We start from the raw sequence: 19,943 nt of genomic DNA, 5'->3' as shown, positions 1-19,943 counted from the left end.
TAGGATGTAACATAGTCAATAGTATATAACACATAGTTTTGCCATAGGCATGGATAGCCACAGACCTATAGCACATAAGACATCATTTTGTAGTGCACATTCCATAGCCCAAATATATATCTATAACCATACACTTCTATCGCAAGAGAGTAACCCCAAACACTAAAGTGTCATTGTTTTGTACTTTTGATAACAAAATGTATACATATATATATTTAAGTTCGTGAAAGTTTAACATAGAAAATTTAATTCTAATATTATTTTTCTTTTCTACAAATTTCACTGCACATCGATAAATAAAATGCAAATTGCAAAATGTATCAAACCACAACCTCTTCCCTGCAAATTGGACTTACGAAATTATTCGATGCAAAATGCAAACCGCATCCATTCTCTAGAATGAACAGTAGAAACTGGACTTTGGCCCCAGAATGCAAGTTGCATTTCGAGTTGCAAAATGCAATTCTATTCTAAAACCTTAGCTCTTAGCAATCTGGACTTCAGCCCCAAAATGCAGTTTGCTTTGCAAATGCAAAATGCATTTTTACTCCACGCACTAAAGACCTTTGGATCCTGATCATCATTGCAAGCGTTCAAACACCATTACAATATATACACAAAATGCAGAATATGAATTTGTGAAAAGTGTTTAGAAACTTTTGATCAAATGCAAATGGTGATGAAAAGCCAAATTCCGCAGTTATGTGTAATGTCCCCTTCTTAGTTCTAGACTGATGGATGGAATCTTAGCCTATTTTCGAAACCTGTAGGCTAACCAAAGACTAAATTAGGGTTTATGTCTTCAGGAAGGTTTTCAGAGGGGTGTTTGTAGGAGTTTTACAATTTGCTCTCTGGGTTCTTTTTGGGTTTTTCATGAGCTTCAACGAACGATATAACATGCATTCTACTCAGAGAAGATTTCTGAATTTACTATTTTTAGTAAATTGCGACGGTTGTTTGCTCTCTAGATTCTTTCTAGGTTTTTCATGAGCTTCGGGATGGTATAACATGCATTCCAATCAAAGAAGATTTCTGAATTTACTATTTTTAGTAAATTGCAATAGGCTGACGGTTGTTTGCTTTATAGGGTTTTTTTGGGTTTTATGAGAGCTCCAGCGTGGTTTGACATGCATATTCTTTGGAGATGATTTCCGAACACCATTTTTAGAAAGTCATGACAGCTGCATAGAATATGCTCAAATGGAGATTGGAGTCACTTACTATTTTTAGCAGTGCTATTTTTAGTAAGTGCTATTTTTAGTAAATGCTATTTTTAGCTGTATAGTGGTGCAACTGAGTAACTTGGGTTCTATTCTCAACAATCCTGTTCAATGGTGATCTCTCCAAGATTCTTGGAATCTATTTTTGGTAAATAAATAACTTTTCATATGACTTTACTTGGGCAATATTTAATATATTTTTTTGTAAAGTCAAAAAAAGGTGTTTTTGGGCATCCAAGCTAGACTTCAAGAATAAGGAAATATTTTATTGAATGGAAATTCATTTTTGCCATCCAACTTTGGGAAAAAATAAAAAGGAAGCAAAAGATATAAGTTATATTTTATTTCCCTAATGAGCCTCCACTTTGGGGGGAAAAGTCAATTCAAATTTCTAGGGCTCAAGTCTATGAATAAGACCCTTCTCTCCTTCATTTGGTTATGCTAGAATTTGATAACGAAGTGTTGCCGAATTGCTTTCAAAGACTTAGCTTCGGGGTTGCATGCCCTCCTAGCTCATCTTCAATTTCAAGTTTGAAAGATAACTCCTAGTTGACAAAGTCATCTCATTCAGAGATTACCAGTGGATTTCAAGGAGTTTGGTGTGATGAATTGGTGAAGAAACCCTACAGCTGATTTACATTTCTGTTCATTCTAGTTGGAGCTTTCATTCGAATTTTGTGGGTACGGATTCAAAAGTTGTGTATGCTCTTGGCACCCCATTTGCTCATACTTTAGTAGTTTTTGGTGGAGTGACTGAATTCTTATTCCAAATCGAGTTGTTGCTGTTTGCCCTAGTTCGATTTGCTGATTTTTGGGCTGGTAACTTGGTCATTGCATTTCTGATTTTAGTTTTATCTTCCTTGCACAGTTAGCGTATGTAATAATTTGTTTACTAGAACTAAACAAAATTTTGTACTCATTTTCTAGAAGCTAACTTTCCCCACTGTGCAAGTGGAAATCGCTGGTTATACTGCCAAGTGATAATTTCAGTTTCCTTGTATCACCAGCTGAAATGTGGAAGTGGCTAGTTATACCGCCAAGTCTGTTGTTTAATTTCAGTACTTTGTATTCCCACTATACAAGTGGAAGTGGCTGGTTATACCGCCAAGTTTTTGTTATTCAAGTTTTAATAAATTTGTAGTTTTCCCACTGAACAAGTGGAAGTGGCTGGTCCAACTGCCATCATGTAGTATTTCAATTGTTTAAGTTTTCCTCCCACTGCATAAGTGGTTGAGATGTTATTTTGCTAATGCTAACGGGTGTTGAATGTTGTGCTAAAAATTGAAAAAAAATCAAGGGGGTTATTTCATTATGCTAGCATCCATAGCCTCTGGCAAATGTAAACAGCAGGTTTAAAGACAAATTCAAAACCATTTGACAGCATCCTTTACACTGTGCCAAAATGGGAGCTCTAGATCGAGGTATAAACTTCGATCAAAGCATAATGGAAGGTGGATTTATGTTAGATATTATAGTTGGAAATACTACAATACGCATGTATGAACAATGTGGAATCACAGATAGAGCACCTTAAGTGTTTGACAAGCCAGATTTATAGTGAACTATGGAACAAAATATGGACAAGGCACGTGAAGTATTTGACATAATTAGGCTGAATCCGGACTGCTTCTTGTCTCTAAGTAGGCTGCCCGTTGGACGTGCCTGCCTTGCGACTTCCAAAAGAATTACTTTGTCTATTGGAAAGCTTGGAAGTCGGAACGGAGCTCCCTCAAAACCGGCTATCCGGATATAGAACCTAGGGAATTCAATAAACCAGGCGTCGTACCTTTGTACCAAAATGGTAGCCTGTTCTGAGAGTCTTATGTGTAATCCCCCCTGCATTAGCCGGACTAGGCGCATTGTGAAGGCGTCATTGACATGCTCATACCGACCAATTGCATAAGCAGGGTTGTTCTTTTCCCTCTGAACTATGTCATGATAATGTAGTTGTGGATAGCAGTCGTACACCTTTACCTGATTGGGCCCATTCCCGATTTCACCCTTCTTGATCAACCCTGGCAGTGGCTGGTGTCAGGCGAACATATAAACTAGGTAAAAGGTCATGGTGAAGTGCTTTTTCTCTTCAAGTTCAACCAACTGGGTATGGATATTGTCACTGATGATCTGGGCCCAGTTGAACTTGGATTTCCCGGCGAAGACCTGCTCTGTAAAATAGAACATCCATTCTTCAAAAAAGTTAGATTGGGGGAGTCCCATAACCCGGCTGAGCAAGGTGACCATATCTCCATGCTCATTGTGAAAGTCACTTTTGGGGGTCTTTTTCCCAATTCTAATACTCGGAGGCCTTCTCTCCTTATACCATTCCTTGTTTATCAATGTCCTGCATTAGCAGAGTTCATGTCATATGCAACTTGTGCTTCATCTACGGTTGTCGCAATGGGGTTATCCGAGAAGGGGATGTCGAATGCGTCGCCAATGGCCTCAAGTGTGAAGTCAGCTAGGACCATATTCTCCAAAACCACTAATCTGGTATTTGGCTGATAATGTTGGGCAACCTCAACTACTAGCTCATAATTCTGCACTGATGGAGGAAATCCTACTACCTGGGCGATACCACTTTCCATCATCCGCCTAAGCCTACCATAGGCGATGGGGGAATATACCCGGTCTCGAAAGTCCTGAATGTCTATGTGGCCCAGGTCGATATCGCTTATGTTTCCCCATATGCTCTGGACCTTTGACTCCCTCAATCCTCCTCTCTGGTACTGGTATTTCATCTTCTCGCCTTTGCGAGGGATGTCTGATTTAGAAGCCCGGGATGTTCTGGCAGCACCAGGTGTCTTTGAGGATTCTACCGTAGATTTAGGCATCTATCCTGCACAATCGGACGCGAATTACGAGACGAAATGAAGGAAACAAAACAGGTTAGTTAAAAGGGATACATTAGCGCATAAGGATCAATGGAAAACCAAATTTGAAGAAAGCATGATACTTTAGTAAAAGAGCCTAATTAATTCTGGACATGAAATATTATTAAGCTCTTTGATTAAAAAATTACTATTCGGCTGCGGTTCAAGGACTTAGGCGTTTAATGATCGCTAAATTTGCACTTAGCCTTTAAGTTCAGTTTTTCAAAAAAAAAGGATGAGGTTCAAAATTCCTTAAGTCTGAAGTTTGAAGTTTTGCTGCTTTGCTTGACGGTTTAGTACTTGGGAAAAGATGCGGTCTACAGGATTTAATCATTTAATCAATTTTGCATAAACACATCTAACCTATCTTGCATGCATTTCAAATGATTGCAAGGGAGACAAAGCGAGCTTACCTGACAAATATGGTGTCAATCCGCACAAACTCGGCCTGCAGGGCTGTTTCTTTTTGAAATTTGAAAATGCCCTTTCCTATGCCTTGCGTTTTTGGAAAAAAAAGCACAGCTCGCGATTCACAAAAAAGGAATGACGTTTTCCTTAAGTTTGAAATTTACCTCGCGGAATGGTAGGGTTTCTACGATTTTGAAATTCTAACGTTTTTGTATTCTGATGTTCTACATCGAAGTTTGGGGAAATATACCCTCTTTTGCAGACTTTATACTTTGCGATTTTACCCTGTTGTCGAAGTTCGGGCTTCTGGCCTCTTTGCAAACCTTAAAAAAAAGCTCCGCGATTTACCTTGGTGTTGAACTTCGGGCTCTATGGCCTCTACGCAAACTTTAACTTTTCTTCACATTCAACCTCCTATGCAGAAGTTCGGCGTCTATGACCTCTTGCAAACCCTTTATACTTCGCGGTTTTCTCTCTGTTGCCGAACTTTGGCGTTTTCGACCTATGCTGTCGAACTTGGGCGATTGTGGCCTCTTTGCAAGGATTAATAGGTTTCGCGTATTTACCTATGGTTGCGAACTTCGGCAATTAACCTATGGTTGCGAACTTTAGAACTTCGCGATTTAGCTTATGCTGCCGAACTTCGACGATTTCGCCCCTTTTGCAAGGTTTTACACTTTAACATTTTCAACCTCCTTTAGGCCAAAATCGGCACTTTATGACCTTTTTCAAACTTTAAAACAAAAGTTTGTGTTTTATCCTCTTGTTGATTTTCGGGATTGTATGGAGCTTTTTCAAAGTTTTTGAGTTTCGCACTTTAGCTACTATCGCCGAAATTCGACGTTTTAGGGGTATTTTCAAAGTTTTTACTTTCCTTTTCACATTTTGCTCTTTATCGCCGAAAATCGGGGCAATTGGAGCCTTTGCAAACTTTCGCGTTTTATGCCTTAATGTCGAACTTCGGCGATCCTTGGTCTTTTTTGCAAACTCTTGATACTTTAACCTTTCACGCTTTATGCCAAATTTCAGCGTTTTACCTCTCTTTGCAAACCTCTTACACTTCGCGATTTTACACTTTAGTGCGAATTTCGGCGATTTTGAGGCTTTTTCAAACTTTTGCACTTTTGCATACATGTCCCCTTTTGGCGAAATCAGAGGTTTGGCCCCCTTTTGTAAAATTCAACTTTCTCTTTCACATTTACCCCCCTTTGGCGAAAATCGGCATTTCAACGTCCGTTGCAGGCTTTTAACTCTTTTTTCACATTCAGGCGATTTTGCAAGCTTTTATCTCTCACTTAACTTAGGCGATTTACTTCAGTTTAAGCGATCTTTTGAAATTTTAACTCTTGAGCGTTAAACTCACCTTGCGGATTCCCAGGCTTACGCTTATAACAACACCGTCCCCTGGACTGATTATGGGCACACTCAAAAAAGACGCGAGACGCCCTACGCAAAACTCAACAGGGCAAAGGCTAAAAAACAAAAAGAGGGGGACCCTGTCGGCGACAGGGAGCGTGTGCAATGCACAACACACAGCAAGATAATGCTAAGGAGTTTCATCTATGTACAGCTGTTACATTTAAAAAAGGTTTCCTATTTACGTATAAATTGTTTTTGATTAAGTCAAAAACAGGTTTTGAAGGGACCCGAAACCCTTTACATAAAGATTACAAAAGATATATCAGATAGGCCCAGCAAAATAGATCAAACCAAAACAACTATAGGATTGAGAATAAGCAGGAAGCATAAAGAAAGAACCCCAGTCCAAACAACAGCAAAAAGCCAGCAACAGCACCAGCAAAAAACTAGCCCAGATTTTGTTTATTTATTTGGAGTATAAATACATGAATTCAACAATCCCAAATATCTCAAATACATCACAAACAGAAATCTCTCATAACTGCAACCTGTTTCATCTAATGTTCATGGTAAAAAGTGTTGAAAATTGGTGAAAATTTAGAGAGGGATATTAGAAGAGCTGATCCAAGAACCTTGTAATGTAATATTTAATGAATTTTCTGTTAACCACATCATCTTTTAATGGTCAACACCATATTTTTATCTTCATCTTGTAAACCTTCATAGTGGTGGATTTTATCTGAATTGATCATTTGCAGAAGAATTCTGCGGAAATGATGACCTGACTCAAGGTAATCTTCTACCAGTAAGGATGGTTTTCGACCATTAAGCTTTCAATGGAAAGGAAGCAAACCTGACCGTAATGCAGGTAACAGCTGATGTTTTTGTGTGTCCTGTGTGATATAAAAGCTTACAGATTCAGGGCTCACAGGTGTATTAAAAAGATGTCCTGCAATTTGTCAGAAAAAAAACATACTTTTAGATGCGGACAATAGCAACAGGCTTTTGCAAGGCTTGAGACTATCAATGATAGACAACTTAGCAAGTAAAAGTGGAAGGACCTTTCACACTTTCAATAATGAACTCCAGTGTTGCAGATAGTGTGTTATGTAAATATCCCCTCACAACATCTGTAGTTATTAAATACTGCACCAAATCAATAGAAAGAGTATTCAACACTCAGCTGTCAGAAAGATAGCTGCACAAAGATGGAATCCACAATTACAAGATTCATTGCAAATAATTTACTGATTATGTGCAGTACTGTGAAGCACTTTGCACTATAAAATATGATTAATAGTGTCATCCTATAACATTTATATAAGATCAAAAAATACTCCTAAGGTCCTTTACAGTGCTTCACCTGAATGTTGATGTTTGAGCCATGATAAGTTTCATAAAATCCATCAGGATCCCCATCCTCAGACACATTCAAAGGAATGTGAAAAGGAATCTGTAAAAAAATAACCAATACCTTATTACTACTGAACGGAAATGCATTACATATTAGTATATTTCATTATTTAAGTAGTGCCGGATTAATTACAAACTTGCAATGTAACAAACAAGCTTTGCCATTATTGTCTTTCAAAAAGACTTAAGACTTCACTTACATTAGATACGAGTGTGTTAATCATATTTGTTTACTTATAAGAAAAATACTTTAATGTAAACTACATCTATCAAGGAAAGCAGTTTTGGGCATGGCATAACTTCATTGAGGCACCTGCTAGTTTCGTGTCTAAAACTGAATATTGCTTGATTTTTAAGACTTTGAAATGATTATATCAATATTTTTGCTATTATAATTTGAATTCATAGAGGGCATGGTATGTTCAACTTCAGACATTGCTAGAACCTGGTGAAACCCTGCAAATTTTTGGTGCTCTCTATTTTGGTAAAGCCCAAAAATTGGCTAAGTCTAATGGTCTTTCCCTTAAACCTTAAACCCTAGCCTACGTTATAATTTTAAGTTGACTTGTTATACCTGGTTGCAGTCTTCTAAGTCATAACTTAATGGGTCATGTTTCATCATAAACCGGCCCCTAAGTCCTAGTCACCAATATGTCCCATTAAGTCTAATCTTTCCTAAGTTTGGCATCTCATTTCCTAAAGTCAGATCGATAGCTATTGCTCTCCTGCAGACTACTGTGAGCTCTAGATCTGTTAGATCTATCAGAGACACAATGTTGCACAATAACGCCATGTGTAATGGTGGGTCTAGGTCCGATCAGTCAGGCAAGGGAGTGTGATCATCTGAGTCATCTCTCTTTTCATTGGATCGCCAGGGCGCATTGTCAAAATTGTCATAGCTGAATGGGATGCATGCAGTTGCGATATGCTGCTACATGGAGGTGAGCCCGGTGGTGTATGAGTCTCAGACAAAGCTTAGCGCAATAGAGAACTATCAGAGAAGTGGGCCACGTTTACTTGTGCAATGCTGTGATATGTGGCACCAGCGGTGTAAAGTGCATCTGATTTGTCATAATTTGGTTGGTTTGAGTCAAATCCAAGCATGTAGTCTTATTTTAAAACCTAATTCTATGAATCTGGACCACAGATCATGTCGCAATCCTCTTCAATCAATGTTCTACATTTGAAATTCAAAATGGCTAGTTCTTGATCTATTGGCGGAGGAAACGTGCAGTAATGGTGAATTGACTGATTTTAGCCAAATTTTTGCCCATTTCCTCAGAATAAATATATGATCAGGACCATTTTGAAGAGCACTCTCATTTGCAATCTGATTTTTTTAGTGATTCAAGCTCTCTACAATGCAATTCATCAAACTAGGGTTTCCTGTGCGACTAGTTTGTAAGTGAAAATTTAAGTCATTTCTTGCCCAATTCTCTTTAAATTTGTGTTCATTGGTTTGTAAATGTTGGTATAATCTGATCTTTCAAATTCGAAGTAAATTCTGGTGGATCATTACATATTGTGAGACCCTCACCTGTTTGCAAAACTGTAAGTTTGTAACCATGACCAGAACATCTAGAATGAGGAGAATTGAGGACCTATTTGTTCAATGCCCTAGGTCAACAAAACAGAATTTGAGCATTTATGGCTCAGGAAAATCAGATGATAAATTTGTGAATGAGCTCGAGGGGGTCAAGGATGCAATCATACCAGTCCCCAAATGGTCACTCTTTGAACATTCATACTGAAAGTCGTTAGCTCACTTCCCTTTGAAGAATGGATGGGTCCTAGATATGGTCGAGATGATTGTGCCCAATCTCTTTGTCGAAGCAGATTTTGTGAGCATTGGCATAGAGATATGATGCAAAGTCAAAAAGTATCCTAGCTTAAAATGGATCTGCAAACATATCGGTTACAAAGACATGCATATCTGATGTGTATGACTTGAGCAGATGTCCATATAAGGCCATCAATTTTGATTTTTTTAGGCAGAAGTACAAGACTCGTCAAAGTGTGTATAGGTTTGTGCAAATTCCTAAGCACAAAATTTAGGGTTCAGATGATAAACCGATCAACATTTTGTGCGTCGAGAAGGAGCCCTTCAGCATAGAAACTTTTGAAGATTTCATCAAAGCTTATCATTCACTGTGCCAAATTGTGGGCGAGGATGCTGAATAGCATACCAGTTCATCTGATGTTTATAGCAGTAGATATCCAAGACAACATGGTTGTTGTCTTAATTTTTGAATTTTCAAAAATTTGACAACCCCTACAATTTTTGCTCAAAATTGGTAGTTTTCTTCTCTAAGGCGCATTTTACGAGGTTCAAAACTCATATTTATTTGTGTCTAATTGTTAGTGAGTATTTTTGTCATCTTAGTCTAAGCTTTGGTTGATTTTGGTCTTCTTTTTTCTTCCTTTTTGTGCAATTTCAGGTTTTAAGTTGGTCATTGCAAGTAGTCTAAGCTTTGGTTGATTTTGGTCTTCTTTTTTCTTCCTTTTTGTGCAATTTCAGGTTTTAAGTTGGTCATTGCAAGTAGTAAGAACTTTTTAATGTCATTGCAAGTACATGAACCTCACTTGTAATCAGGTCTTAGAAACCCGATTACAAGTCACTTCATTTTTTTAAATAAAAAAAAAAATTTGCTTTACTTGTAATCGGGTTCTTGTGGCCCGATTACAAGTATATTTTGCAAAGGCCAAGTGAAACGTATTTTGCACTTGCATCGAACTCCTAAGAACCCGATTTGCTTTTGCGTTTTGCCTCTTTAAGATCTGCGATATTCAAGGGAGCCTCATTAAGGCATTTTTGAGTTGTGATAGGAATGTTTCTCTTCATACGCCCTTTTTAGAGCCATCGTGTGAAGATTTATAGATCATTTTATTTTCTTCTTTTGGCGTTGCATCTGGATTTGGGCGAGTTCTTTTTTATCGTCATTTTGGGGTTTCGTTTCTAAAGGTAAGTTCTTTTTGACATTCTTTTCTTTGTTCTCTCTTTTTGTTTTCGTTTTCCCTTGTTTCCCCCTTTTCCATTTTGCTATGGAGAGAATGTTTTTTGTTTACATTTTTCTCTTCATCGCGTGAGTATGGTTTGCTTGCTATCGGGTTCTTGTGGCCCAATTACCAGGTATGCGAGTTTGTCTTTTGAAATGCAAGTTCCTTTTGCTTGCAATCAGGTTCTTATGGCCCGATTGCAAGCCTTTGTTTCACCATGTATCAGCTTCTATGTTTTTCCCCTTCGCGTTCTACTTGCAATCAGGTCTTAATACTTCGATTACAAGCATGCTTTCTAAGATTGTTCCCTTCATTATTTGCTTACTCGCTATCGTGTCTTAAGAATCCGATTGCAAGTTTGTGATTGCCTTTCAAATCCTTTCTGCTTGCAAATGGGTCTTCAAGACCCGAATGCAAGCTCATACTTATCATGCGTTTGCATTTATCTTGCACTTGCAATTGGATCTTGAAGACCCGAATGAGACCCGATTGCAAGCTTATACCAAATCATGCAAGCTTGCTTACTTGCAATTGGGTCTTCAAGACCCAATTGCAAGTGCAAGTGTCAAGGTTCCTCCCTAACTTGCGTTGTTCATTTCCACTTTTCCAAGGTCATTGTGTTTCGCTTGCATTCCGCCTCCTGAGATCCGAATTCTTGCCCTTTGTCTCCATATGCATCATTTTCATAATACCTCATTCAAGCTTGTCAACTCATTTTCCCTTTCCCATGATAAATACCCTGATAGGTCAAGAGTTGGACATTGTTTTCCAAGCTCTTTCATTTGAAGAAGGTGTCATAGCTTCTCCAATAGCCTATGATGATGTTTTAACTCTTTGGGATTTTCATTGCAGTGTTACAACTTCTTGCTTGATGACAGAAGAACCAGCATCCCCTTCAAACAAGAAGATGAAATACAAATATGACAAGTACCAGAATGAGATTTCTTCTTCTCAAGTGAGCTCTCCTGTCGATGAAATCAAAGATACGAAGATTGGGCATGTTGATATGTTCGAGTTCCTTGACAGAGCAGAAGGCTCACCAAATCATGGCATGCAGTTGCTTTTGAATAGTCATATTCACTTGGTTTCCACTTTCCCAGTGGTTGCCTTGGAACTAGAATTTGCCCTTGCTTGTGCTGCTCATTTTGACAAGGGATCTAGAACGATCAAGGATGATGATGGCAATATTGTTATCAGATTAGATGCGGAGACCATTGATAAAATCTTTAAGGTTCATGTGGCTCCAATGCATGCATATATCACCATGAAGAGCGCTCTGGATCACTATAACCAAAAAAAGGCAGATTGCATAAGGCATATCAACTCCAAATTGCTTGAGACTCCCAAGACCCATTTGTCCCAATGGCCCAAATTGTACTGTTTTGATTTAATTGAAGAAATCGGTAAGATGATTACACTCCTGAGAAGGATAATGGAATTGAAGCAATCTAATGTGTTTGAAATCTGGATGTACAAATACATTGTGGTTATGAGGAAAGATCAATCACATATCTTATGGGGTGAAGTGATTCGTGATAACCTATGTGAGAAGCTCTCACAAGTTCCAACCACTCCCACTTTCTACATGAACTCCTACCTGGTATACATAACGGCATCACTAAGACAGTTTCCAGGTCTTTCTACCAAAGGTGACAAGTCCCTGGTACCATTGTGGAAATACTATGATCAGCTCACCTTAAGACCTAGCAGGGTTCACTAGAGAAGGATACAGGATGCCTTCTTTGGTCATTTCATGTGTTTGTTTGATAAGACACTTAAGAACAAGAGAGTGTTTGAAGCAGCCTGGAAGAAGGTGAATGAGTACAGATGCCTATTCCTTCAATTCTAGACTTCCACTTACATGACACTTGGCTATTTTGAAGGCCATCAATACATGCTTCCAAGATATCCTATTGACAAGATTATCCTGATGGAGTTCGCTAGACAATTGATGATAGTTCATGCAGTCCAATTAGCTCAACATAAGTTAGGGATCAATATATCCTCACATAATCCACTTCAAATTGGCAAATACTACTTAACCACTTCAGCAAGAGCCAAGGTGATGGAGACAGAGCTTCAAGAAATCAAATTGAAGAAGTTCAAGGCAAGGAAAGATTTTGATTATCGAGGGATGAAAGATAATATCAAGAGGGCTTTCACTAATGTTCATCGCCTTGAGGATATTTGGGTTGATCTTCATACAGAGGAAGATATCAGGAAGATGGACTATAGCAGGCTTACCTTGGAGCAAATTGTAGATCTGAATCTAACCAAGATTCCAGAAGGCATGGTAGATGATGGGAAAATACTTGATCCGGAGTATACAGAACAAAGAACCGAAGAGGCTCCTCTTCCATCTATCCAATGGTCGCATAAGGAATGTACCTCAATCTTTGATAGATTTCAGTCAATCCTTGCCAACACCAATGCCTGGTTGAAAAGCAATAATGTTAAAACCATAAAGATTAAGGTTGGAACAGAGGATGATTCAACAGGACCTGTTGGACGTAAGTTTGAGGTAAGAGTCAAAACCAAAGAGGGTGCTTCTTCTGGTACCAGAATCAAGCTAAGAGTCAATAGAGCTTTGGTTATTCCTCCTAAAAAGGTGTCGTTGAAAGGAAAAGAGAAGCCTAAAGTGCAAATTCAGGTCATTGACCCTGAGGATGAACAACAAGAGGAGGATGCTCCAGAATCTCCTACTACTTTGAACTCAGATTCTCCTCATACAGCCATTCCCCAATTGTCTTTTGATGTCCCTATGTCTCCAATAGACACAGATGTTGATTCTTTCTCTACGGTTCATGTTGATCCTATTGTTCCAAGTGTATCCATTTGCACTATTGTGTCATCACCAACAACAAAGATACCTATGGATGCTTCACATGACAACTTGGAGAATGTTTTTGATGCAAATCTTTCATATGTCATCCTCTTGAGTATGTCACTTCCTAAAGATTGATACCTCTGTTGTAAGCTTCAATAAGTTCATGACTTAAGCTTGTGATAACTTGCCATCCGAGCAAACACTTGTTGCTATTCAAACTATGGCCTCCCCTAGAATGACAATTGAAGTACAGACTTAGTCTGTTTCTACACAAACTGCAATTGTTGTTACTGAGGCAATCTCATTAGATTTACCCCCATGGTTGAGCTCAATCACTCCTAAGAGAAAAAAGATGGAAATTTCTCTTGATGTGTTTGGCTTTCAACAGCTTAGAAAATCCAAGCCAAAGGCTGCCAAGAAAGCTAAAACAATTTCACAAATGGTTATGAATAGTAACAAGATGAAGTATGCAGAGGTGGCAGAGCCTCTTATTGATAAACCACAAGGGGAAATGCAGCTATCTGATTACAGGTTCACAAGAGTGGAACTAGGAAAGCAGACACATGCTAGAATGATGCATGATGCTCAGGACTCTGTAGCTTCATTAGTTCAGAGTTATAATCAGCTTTTAGCAAAGAAGGATAAGCTCAAGGAAGAAAATGCACAACACACTTCAGTGATCCAAAAGACCACTAAATATTCAAAAAAGGTTGATCCCTTGACTTCTTCCACTTCTGAGGAATCCATCAAATAGGTCGAGAGAGCTACGCAAAAGGTCAAAGCTATTGATTCTTGGGTAGATCAATTGGCAGATCAAAGTACTCAAGTGGTGAAGAAAGCTCTACAGGTGTTGGGCAATGTAAGGGCAGCAAAAATAAAACTAAACCAGACTTTTGAAGATTTTAAGCAAAGTCTGGAATCCATTGAAAAAGATTTGAAAGTTTGGTATGAAATGGATCAAGTAAAGTTGGAAATCTTGTGCAACAACACCGTGATACCAAATAGAGAAAGGTACATTGAATTTGAAGAACTTATGATCACTAAATCAGTAGTTGTCAAGGACCTGATTAAAGATATAGAAGCTGCTCTAGAAATGAGGACTGAAGTGGAACAAGATATCATCTTCAATTTTGAGAAAATGTCCTGCAAGATGGTAAGTCAAGATGAAGAGTTGCTTCCTAAAAATGTGATACTCTTTGAGTTGGTGTCAAGGCTTCATCAGGAGCTTGAATCTAAACAGTTTGCAGTGGCTTCAATTAATAGATTTGTGAATTGCCAAGTTTTCCTTGAGAAGATGCAAACTGTTCTTGAAGAACATAGAGTAGCAATAGTAAGATATTTCGATGTCATCATCAAAACTGTTGCTATTGCAAGGAATACAGCAAGTCCAGATCCTAATGAAATGCAGAAATCAATTAGCAAATCCCAAGCTTTCATGGCCAAGAATAGAGAAGAACAAGAAGTGTCTCTTGACACTTGATTTATATTTTTGTTTTGTTGTTGAATGTTTTTTTTTTCCTTTTTGACAAATTACATGTAATATCAAAACTTGTAATTACAAGTAATCACATTACTTGTATTCTTGTTACTTGTAATTACATGTAAACAAATTACAAGTTGAAAGACAATAGTAGTGTAATTTGGAATAAGTCATAGTTAGGTGTGGAATAAGTCTTAATTAGTTGGACTTCTCCCACTTTTTGCTTTTAGCTCCTCTCCTATATATATTGGAGGGTACTCTATGTAATTTTTATCTTTTTGGCAAGAAAGAAAACTCTGCAAAAATTTACAGCGATAAAGACTTTGTGTTTCATACTTGTAAATCGGATTCTCAAGCAATATAAAGAAGACATTTGAGTTTCAGACTTTGTGTTGAAGCTTTGTTCATATATCCATCGTGTTCTTACGTCACAGTGATATATTTTTCTGCATATACTTGCGATTTAGTGAGGTTGTTGGAAAGAGCTTTGATCTAATTTCTTGTAGACTTTGTGATGCAGATATCGAGGATTAAATTAGCATAGTTAAGTGTTCATAATAGAGAAAAATTACAAGACTTTGTGCTTGTAATTGTTCCTAGTCATAGTAGTTTGGAGTATATCATATTGACAAACTTTGAGTTGTTGTATGTTGTATGTTGTATGTTGTATATTGTTATCATACTAATCATTTTGGAAGGTAGATAGGACAATACAAAAGTGAAGACTTTGAGTTTTGCTTCTACATTCCCATCCCAGGGAAGTGATGGAAGACTCTGAGCTTTCATGGAAACTTTGCTTCCTTTCATATAAGCATCTTTGTAGTTGTTGGAATTTCTTAAGTTTATGTATTTGTTACACTTGATGTTAACCTCATTCATGACCTAGTGAACGGCTTGAAACTCAAGATTTACCAAGAATGAAAAGGACCCGTCGGAGTTAGCATGTTGGGATATGCCACTCAGGGAGATTGGATGATCGGAAGTTAGTGTAAATGTATTTCAATTTTCTATTCAATGAGCAAGATATATAATGTTATTGTATCTTTCGTGTATATGTTATTTCTCAATATAACAAATTTGATTATTATATGGTATGTTGCAGATGGAGAAAGAGCATTTATTAATTTCGATGTTCTTCCCACATTTCACCAATCGATATATATATATATATTTATATATGCAAATAGAGGAGATCAAGCAATACCTTGACCGGTCATGTCTATTAGACATGACCGATCAAGATATTACTTGATCGTGCTTCTTCAAACCATAATCAAATTAACCGATACTAATCGGTGTGTATGCAATTAACAATAAACCCGATACCAATCGGTGTGCTGTGCATTATGATTTGTAACCGATGTTAATCGTTATTTAGGCATTAGTTAAGAACCCGATTGTTAACCGGGATTTATATGCAAGGTTATATATATGAATCGAGGGATATGATCACAGCTAGATCGTATATCATGCATACGATTATTGATATAAGATAAAACGAAAAATAACATATCGAAGAGTAATTATAATAATCATCAACTAAGGACAATGGCTGAAGGCCGTTGATGTATGAACCAGGAAATTTTTTGTTTTGTCCATAAATTGCTCTATAAAGGTTACTTGGGATAGGCGGTGTAGAAGACAGGTAATGGCTCTAATTTTTTACCTCACAAAGCTGGTATGTAGTCGAAATCTTTACTGTGTAAGGGTTCAAGGGACATGGTGCGAATTGTGGATAATAGCTGATTGCCACTTCTGGATCCACTTCTGGATGTTCTTGGGGGTCTTTTGTTTGTTATTTGTTCAGAACAGTATGCACTAGATAGGCAGGGTAGAAGGTAGTTTGGGCTTTGAATTTGCCTTCACAGAGCTAGTATGGTGCCAAGATGAATATGCCTTATTGTAATTTTTTTAAACATTAATAAAATATACTTTGTTACCGACCAAAAAAAAAATTAATGAATGGTCAAAAGGCATGGAATGAAGAGATATGACTCTCTCAAACATGAGATATAAGAGGGAGAACAGGTCATTTAAAAAGTGATAAGGATAGGGGAAGAAATAAATGACGCATGTGAATCAAGGAAGAATTAATGGAGGAAGAAAGGAATGGGAAGTAGATAAGGTTGTGTCTCTTTCAAAGGGCAAGAATTAAGGGTCGTACTATTTCTTAGGGTGCTAATTGTGAAAGGTTGTGTCTCTTGCCAAGCGGCAGGCATGATGAAGAGATGTGACCTCTTTGTTTTGTCCTTAATGTGAGGTTGGTAAACTCACGGATAAAACAACGATTTCCCACACGTACCAACTATTCGTGTAACAAAACATTCATATATCAAAGCATAAGTAACAATAACAAACAGCTATACCAGAAGAATGATATCTTTATTGAATTCTCAAGAATATGTCAGTACAATACCATCCTTGCCAAGGTTCCATCCAAATCATATCTAGACTCGACGGTTGGCCAAGTTGTCAACCGTCACTAACTACCAACTACCCCACGGGAACCTCTCGGTGACTCAACATAACCAAACATAAACACCCATCCCGACTTCAAACTAACATGTGTTATTGACCCCTAACATCAACCCCCCCAAAAAAGTAGTCGTCTTCCAGACGACTAAGACAATAGGAGCTGGAATACGAAACAAAAGACTAAGACTGAGAAGGGGGAGGAGGCGTCCCTGAAGTGGTCGAAGAAGAATGTTGTTGCCCTATGTGGAGTCTGAGATTCTTCTCTGCCATTAGCTGCCACTCCCATGCCTTCTTCACCATGTGTGCGGCCTCCAATAGTTTTTTGTCTTTTTGCTCTATCTGCAAGGTAAGCTCGGCCACCTTTGCTGCTAGTACGTGCACCTCCTTCTTCTACATGCTACAACGGGCCTCATAAGTAGTCACCTTCGTTTCTAGCTTATCCCAAGATTCTTTTCTGCTACTGCTAGTTGTGCATGCTTCTCCCCTTCCTTCTCCAATTTTGTTATATACAGTCGCTGGGCCTCCTGCTCTATCTAAGGTCGTCGCATCTGTGGGTACACGTCCTAGAAGGCTCCCTCCATGTTGCGGAAAGTGGTGCCCAAAGTGCCCCCTCCTTCCACCAGGCACATGCGCATCCATTCTTGTGCCATCTCCGGCATACTACTGTCTGGCCACCCCTACTACTCGAAGTGGCGCGCAAACTCGTCTGCACACCCAGAAGTCATGAAGTGGCAAAGTTTCGCAGCGTCAGCAGAGTTGCCCACCTCCATCTGCCCAGTCAACTGTGCCATCCCACGTGCAACATTTGAGATCCCCTGTAGCTCTCCAAGGAACCGTTGGAGCGAGCCTGCTGGATCGCTAGGATCTGGTGGAGTGAGGTGAAGTCCTGCTAGCGATCCTTCTGGCCCGCTTTCCCCATCATAACTGATCTTCTAGCTCTGCCACCACTTCCTGTTGCCCTATGCTTCCCGTCGACAGACATCCCCACATCCTGGTCTGTGATAGAGGTAGTCCTGTCCTGTGTCTAGTGCGGCCCAATAGCCATGATGTGCGGTGCAGGGGAGGGAGGGGGATGAGGTGTGAGTGCAAACTGCCCCAGCCACCCATCCAACGATGCATCTATATCTTCATCTGTCAGTGTCTCCAGTACTGCCAACTCCTCCAGACCATCCCCAGTCATCAATACATCACGTGCCTCATCTTTCTCCGCTGGTACCATACCGACACCTGGGGTACCAATACCTATTGGTACCATACCAGTTCCTGCTGGTATCGTACCAGTTCATGTTGGTACCGTACTAGTACTTGCTCCTGCTGGTATCATACCAGTTCCTGTTGGTACCGTACCAGTTCATGTTGGTACCGTAGCAGTTCCAACTAGTACCATACCAGTTCCTGCTGGTACCGTACTAGTTCCTACTGGTACCGTACTAGTGCTCGTCATACCAGTACCTGAACATGTCGTACTAGTACCAATTCCCTGTATGGCGACCTCGTTTTTCCCTGGTACGACCTCCTCTGCCATTGTCCGGTCTGCCATATTGGTTTAGTTTGTGGCTTTCGACACAAGTACAGATAGGCTGATCTGTGGTAGTGACACCTGCCGTTGTGCCGATGGTTCTCCTTCATTGATTTTTCGGAACAACACTCCTACTGGTCATACGTCCCCCACTGGACTGGCCACTGTAAGTGCTTCCTGTGGTATCAAGTGTGCCGAGGATAATTTTATGGGTGTGAATTTCACCCTCGTGCTCTTCCATTGCACTCGAAGCCCTCCATGCTGATCTTGTCCTTCCTCCTCTTTCGGCTGCTGCGATTCTGCTTCCCCTTCCTCCTCTACGACTGTGTGTGGTGCCATACAGAACCCTTCATCGCCGCTCTCTTGCTCCTCAGTCTCTTCTGCTTCTTCCTCAAAATCCTCGGTGTTGCTGACATCTTCAACCTCTACGGACGCGTCCAGCTTCTTCCTCCTTTTTGCCAGCTATGCGGTGTCACCCAATGTGTCCAAATAGGCATAGTAGTACATGGTCGGCTTATTAGGTTCCACCCATCCGCACGGTTCGAAGGTTCCCCACATTTCTTGCGGTACTTGCAAGCGTACGGCATCCAAGAATAGGCTGATGGCATGGTGGCACATGTAGAATGTCTTGTGTTCCAGCTTGAGAAAATCATGAATTCTTTCTGCCAGCAATTGCCCCCAGTTGTACACTTTACCACACTTAATCCCATTCATTAACCCTATCATCCAGACGGCTATGTTGGATGCACGGTTGGCTCCTGTGAGGCGACTTTTTACCAAGTCCATCAGCATTCTCCATTCTCCTGGTGCGATAAATGCACACTTCAACCCCCTATTGTTCGACCAGCCACTCTTCTATTGTTCCTCTGTGAGGTCATCCCTACATACCAAATCCATCAGCCATTTCTTTTTTTCCTTGGTGAGCTTCTTGGTTGGTTTCGCTGCAAATGCCCCCTTCTCCGGTATGCCAAATACCCTCCTAAAGTCCTCTGGTTCGAATGAAACTCATACCGTGTTTTGCCAATAAAGTGTAATTCAATGCATTGCAGAAATAATAGACATGACAGAATACATCATGACAAAATATAAAGAAACTCAGATCTTCATTGATTCATAATAATGTCAGTACAATGACAATGACCATACTAACTCCGTCCCCATGACCAAGGACTCGCTAATATATAAAGGTGACCGGTCAGTTACCCGGTGTCAATTGTCGACAACCGACGGGTTAACTACCGTCATTAACTCTAATTACATTAAATGTCTTATTGTTTAATTACCCGACAACATCATCCCCCCCAAAAAGAAATGTCGTCTCCAGACGACAGACAACAAAATGGGAATGATATGCCTACAACAGATAACAACTACG

The 19,943-nt window shown here is 39.4% G+C and overlaps 1 protein-coding gene across 7 annotated transcripts in view; it reads right to left on the bottom strand.

The window, feature by feature from the left end:
• LOC131062010 (uncharacterized) overlaps nucleotides 1-19,943 on the bottom strand; it is a 205,811-nt gene that overhangs the window by 120,904 nt on the left and 64,964 nt on the right. For 6 of the 7 annotated variants that reach the window (XR_009110641.2, XM_057995862.2, XM_057995857.2 and 3 more), the window contains 3 exons: nucleotides 7,221-7,310; nucleotides 6,919-7,003; nucleotides 6,711-6,806 (listed from right to left, as the gene is read on the bottom strand). Coding sequence is in view for 6 of the 7 variants with exons in the window: in XM_057995862.2 (XP_057851845.1) it covers nucleotides 6,711-6,806; nucleotides 6,919-7,003; nucleotides 7,221-7,310 (271 nt within the window). In the remaining variant the exon portion in view is untranslated. The remainder of the gene's footprint in view (nucleotides 1-6,710; nucleotides 6,807-6,918; nucleotides 7,004-7,220; nucleotides 7,311-19,943) is intronic. The other variant, XM_057995858.2, reaches the window with a different exon arrangement.

This window comes from Cryptomeria japonica, chromosome 2 (assembly GCF_030272615.1).
Source record: "Cryptomeria japonica chromosome 2, Sugi_1.0, whole genome shotgun sequence".
Lineage (NCBI taxonomy): Eukaryota > Viridiplantae > Streptophyta > Pinopsida > Cupressales > Cupressaceae > Cryptomeria > Cryptomeria japonica.
The sequence above is the reverse complement of the archived record's forward strand: the minus strand, read 5'-3'. Positions and strand labels throughout refer to the sequence as shown.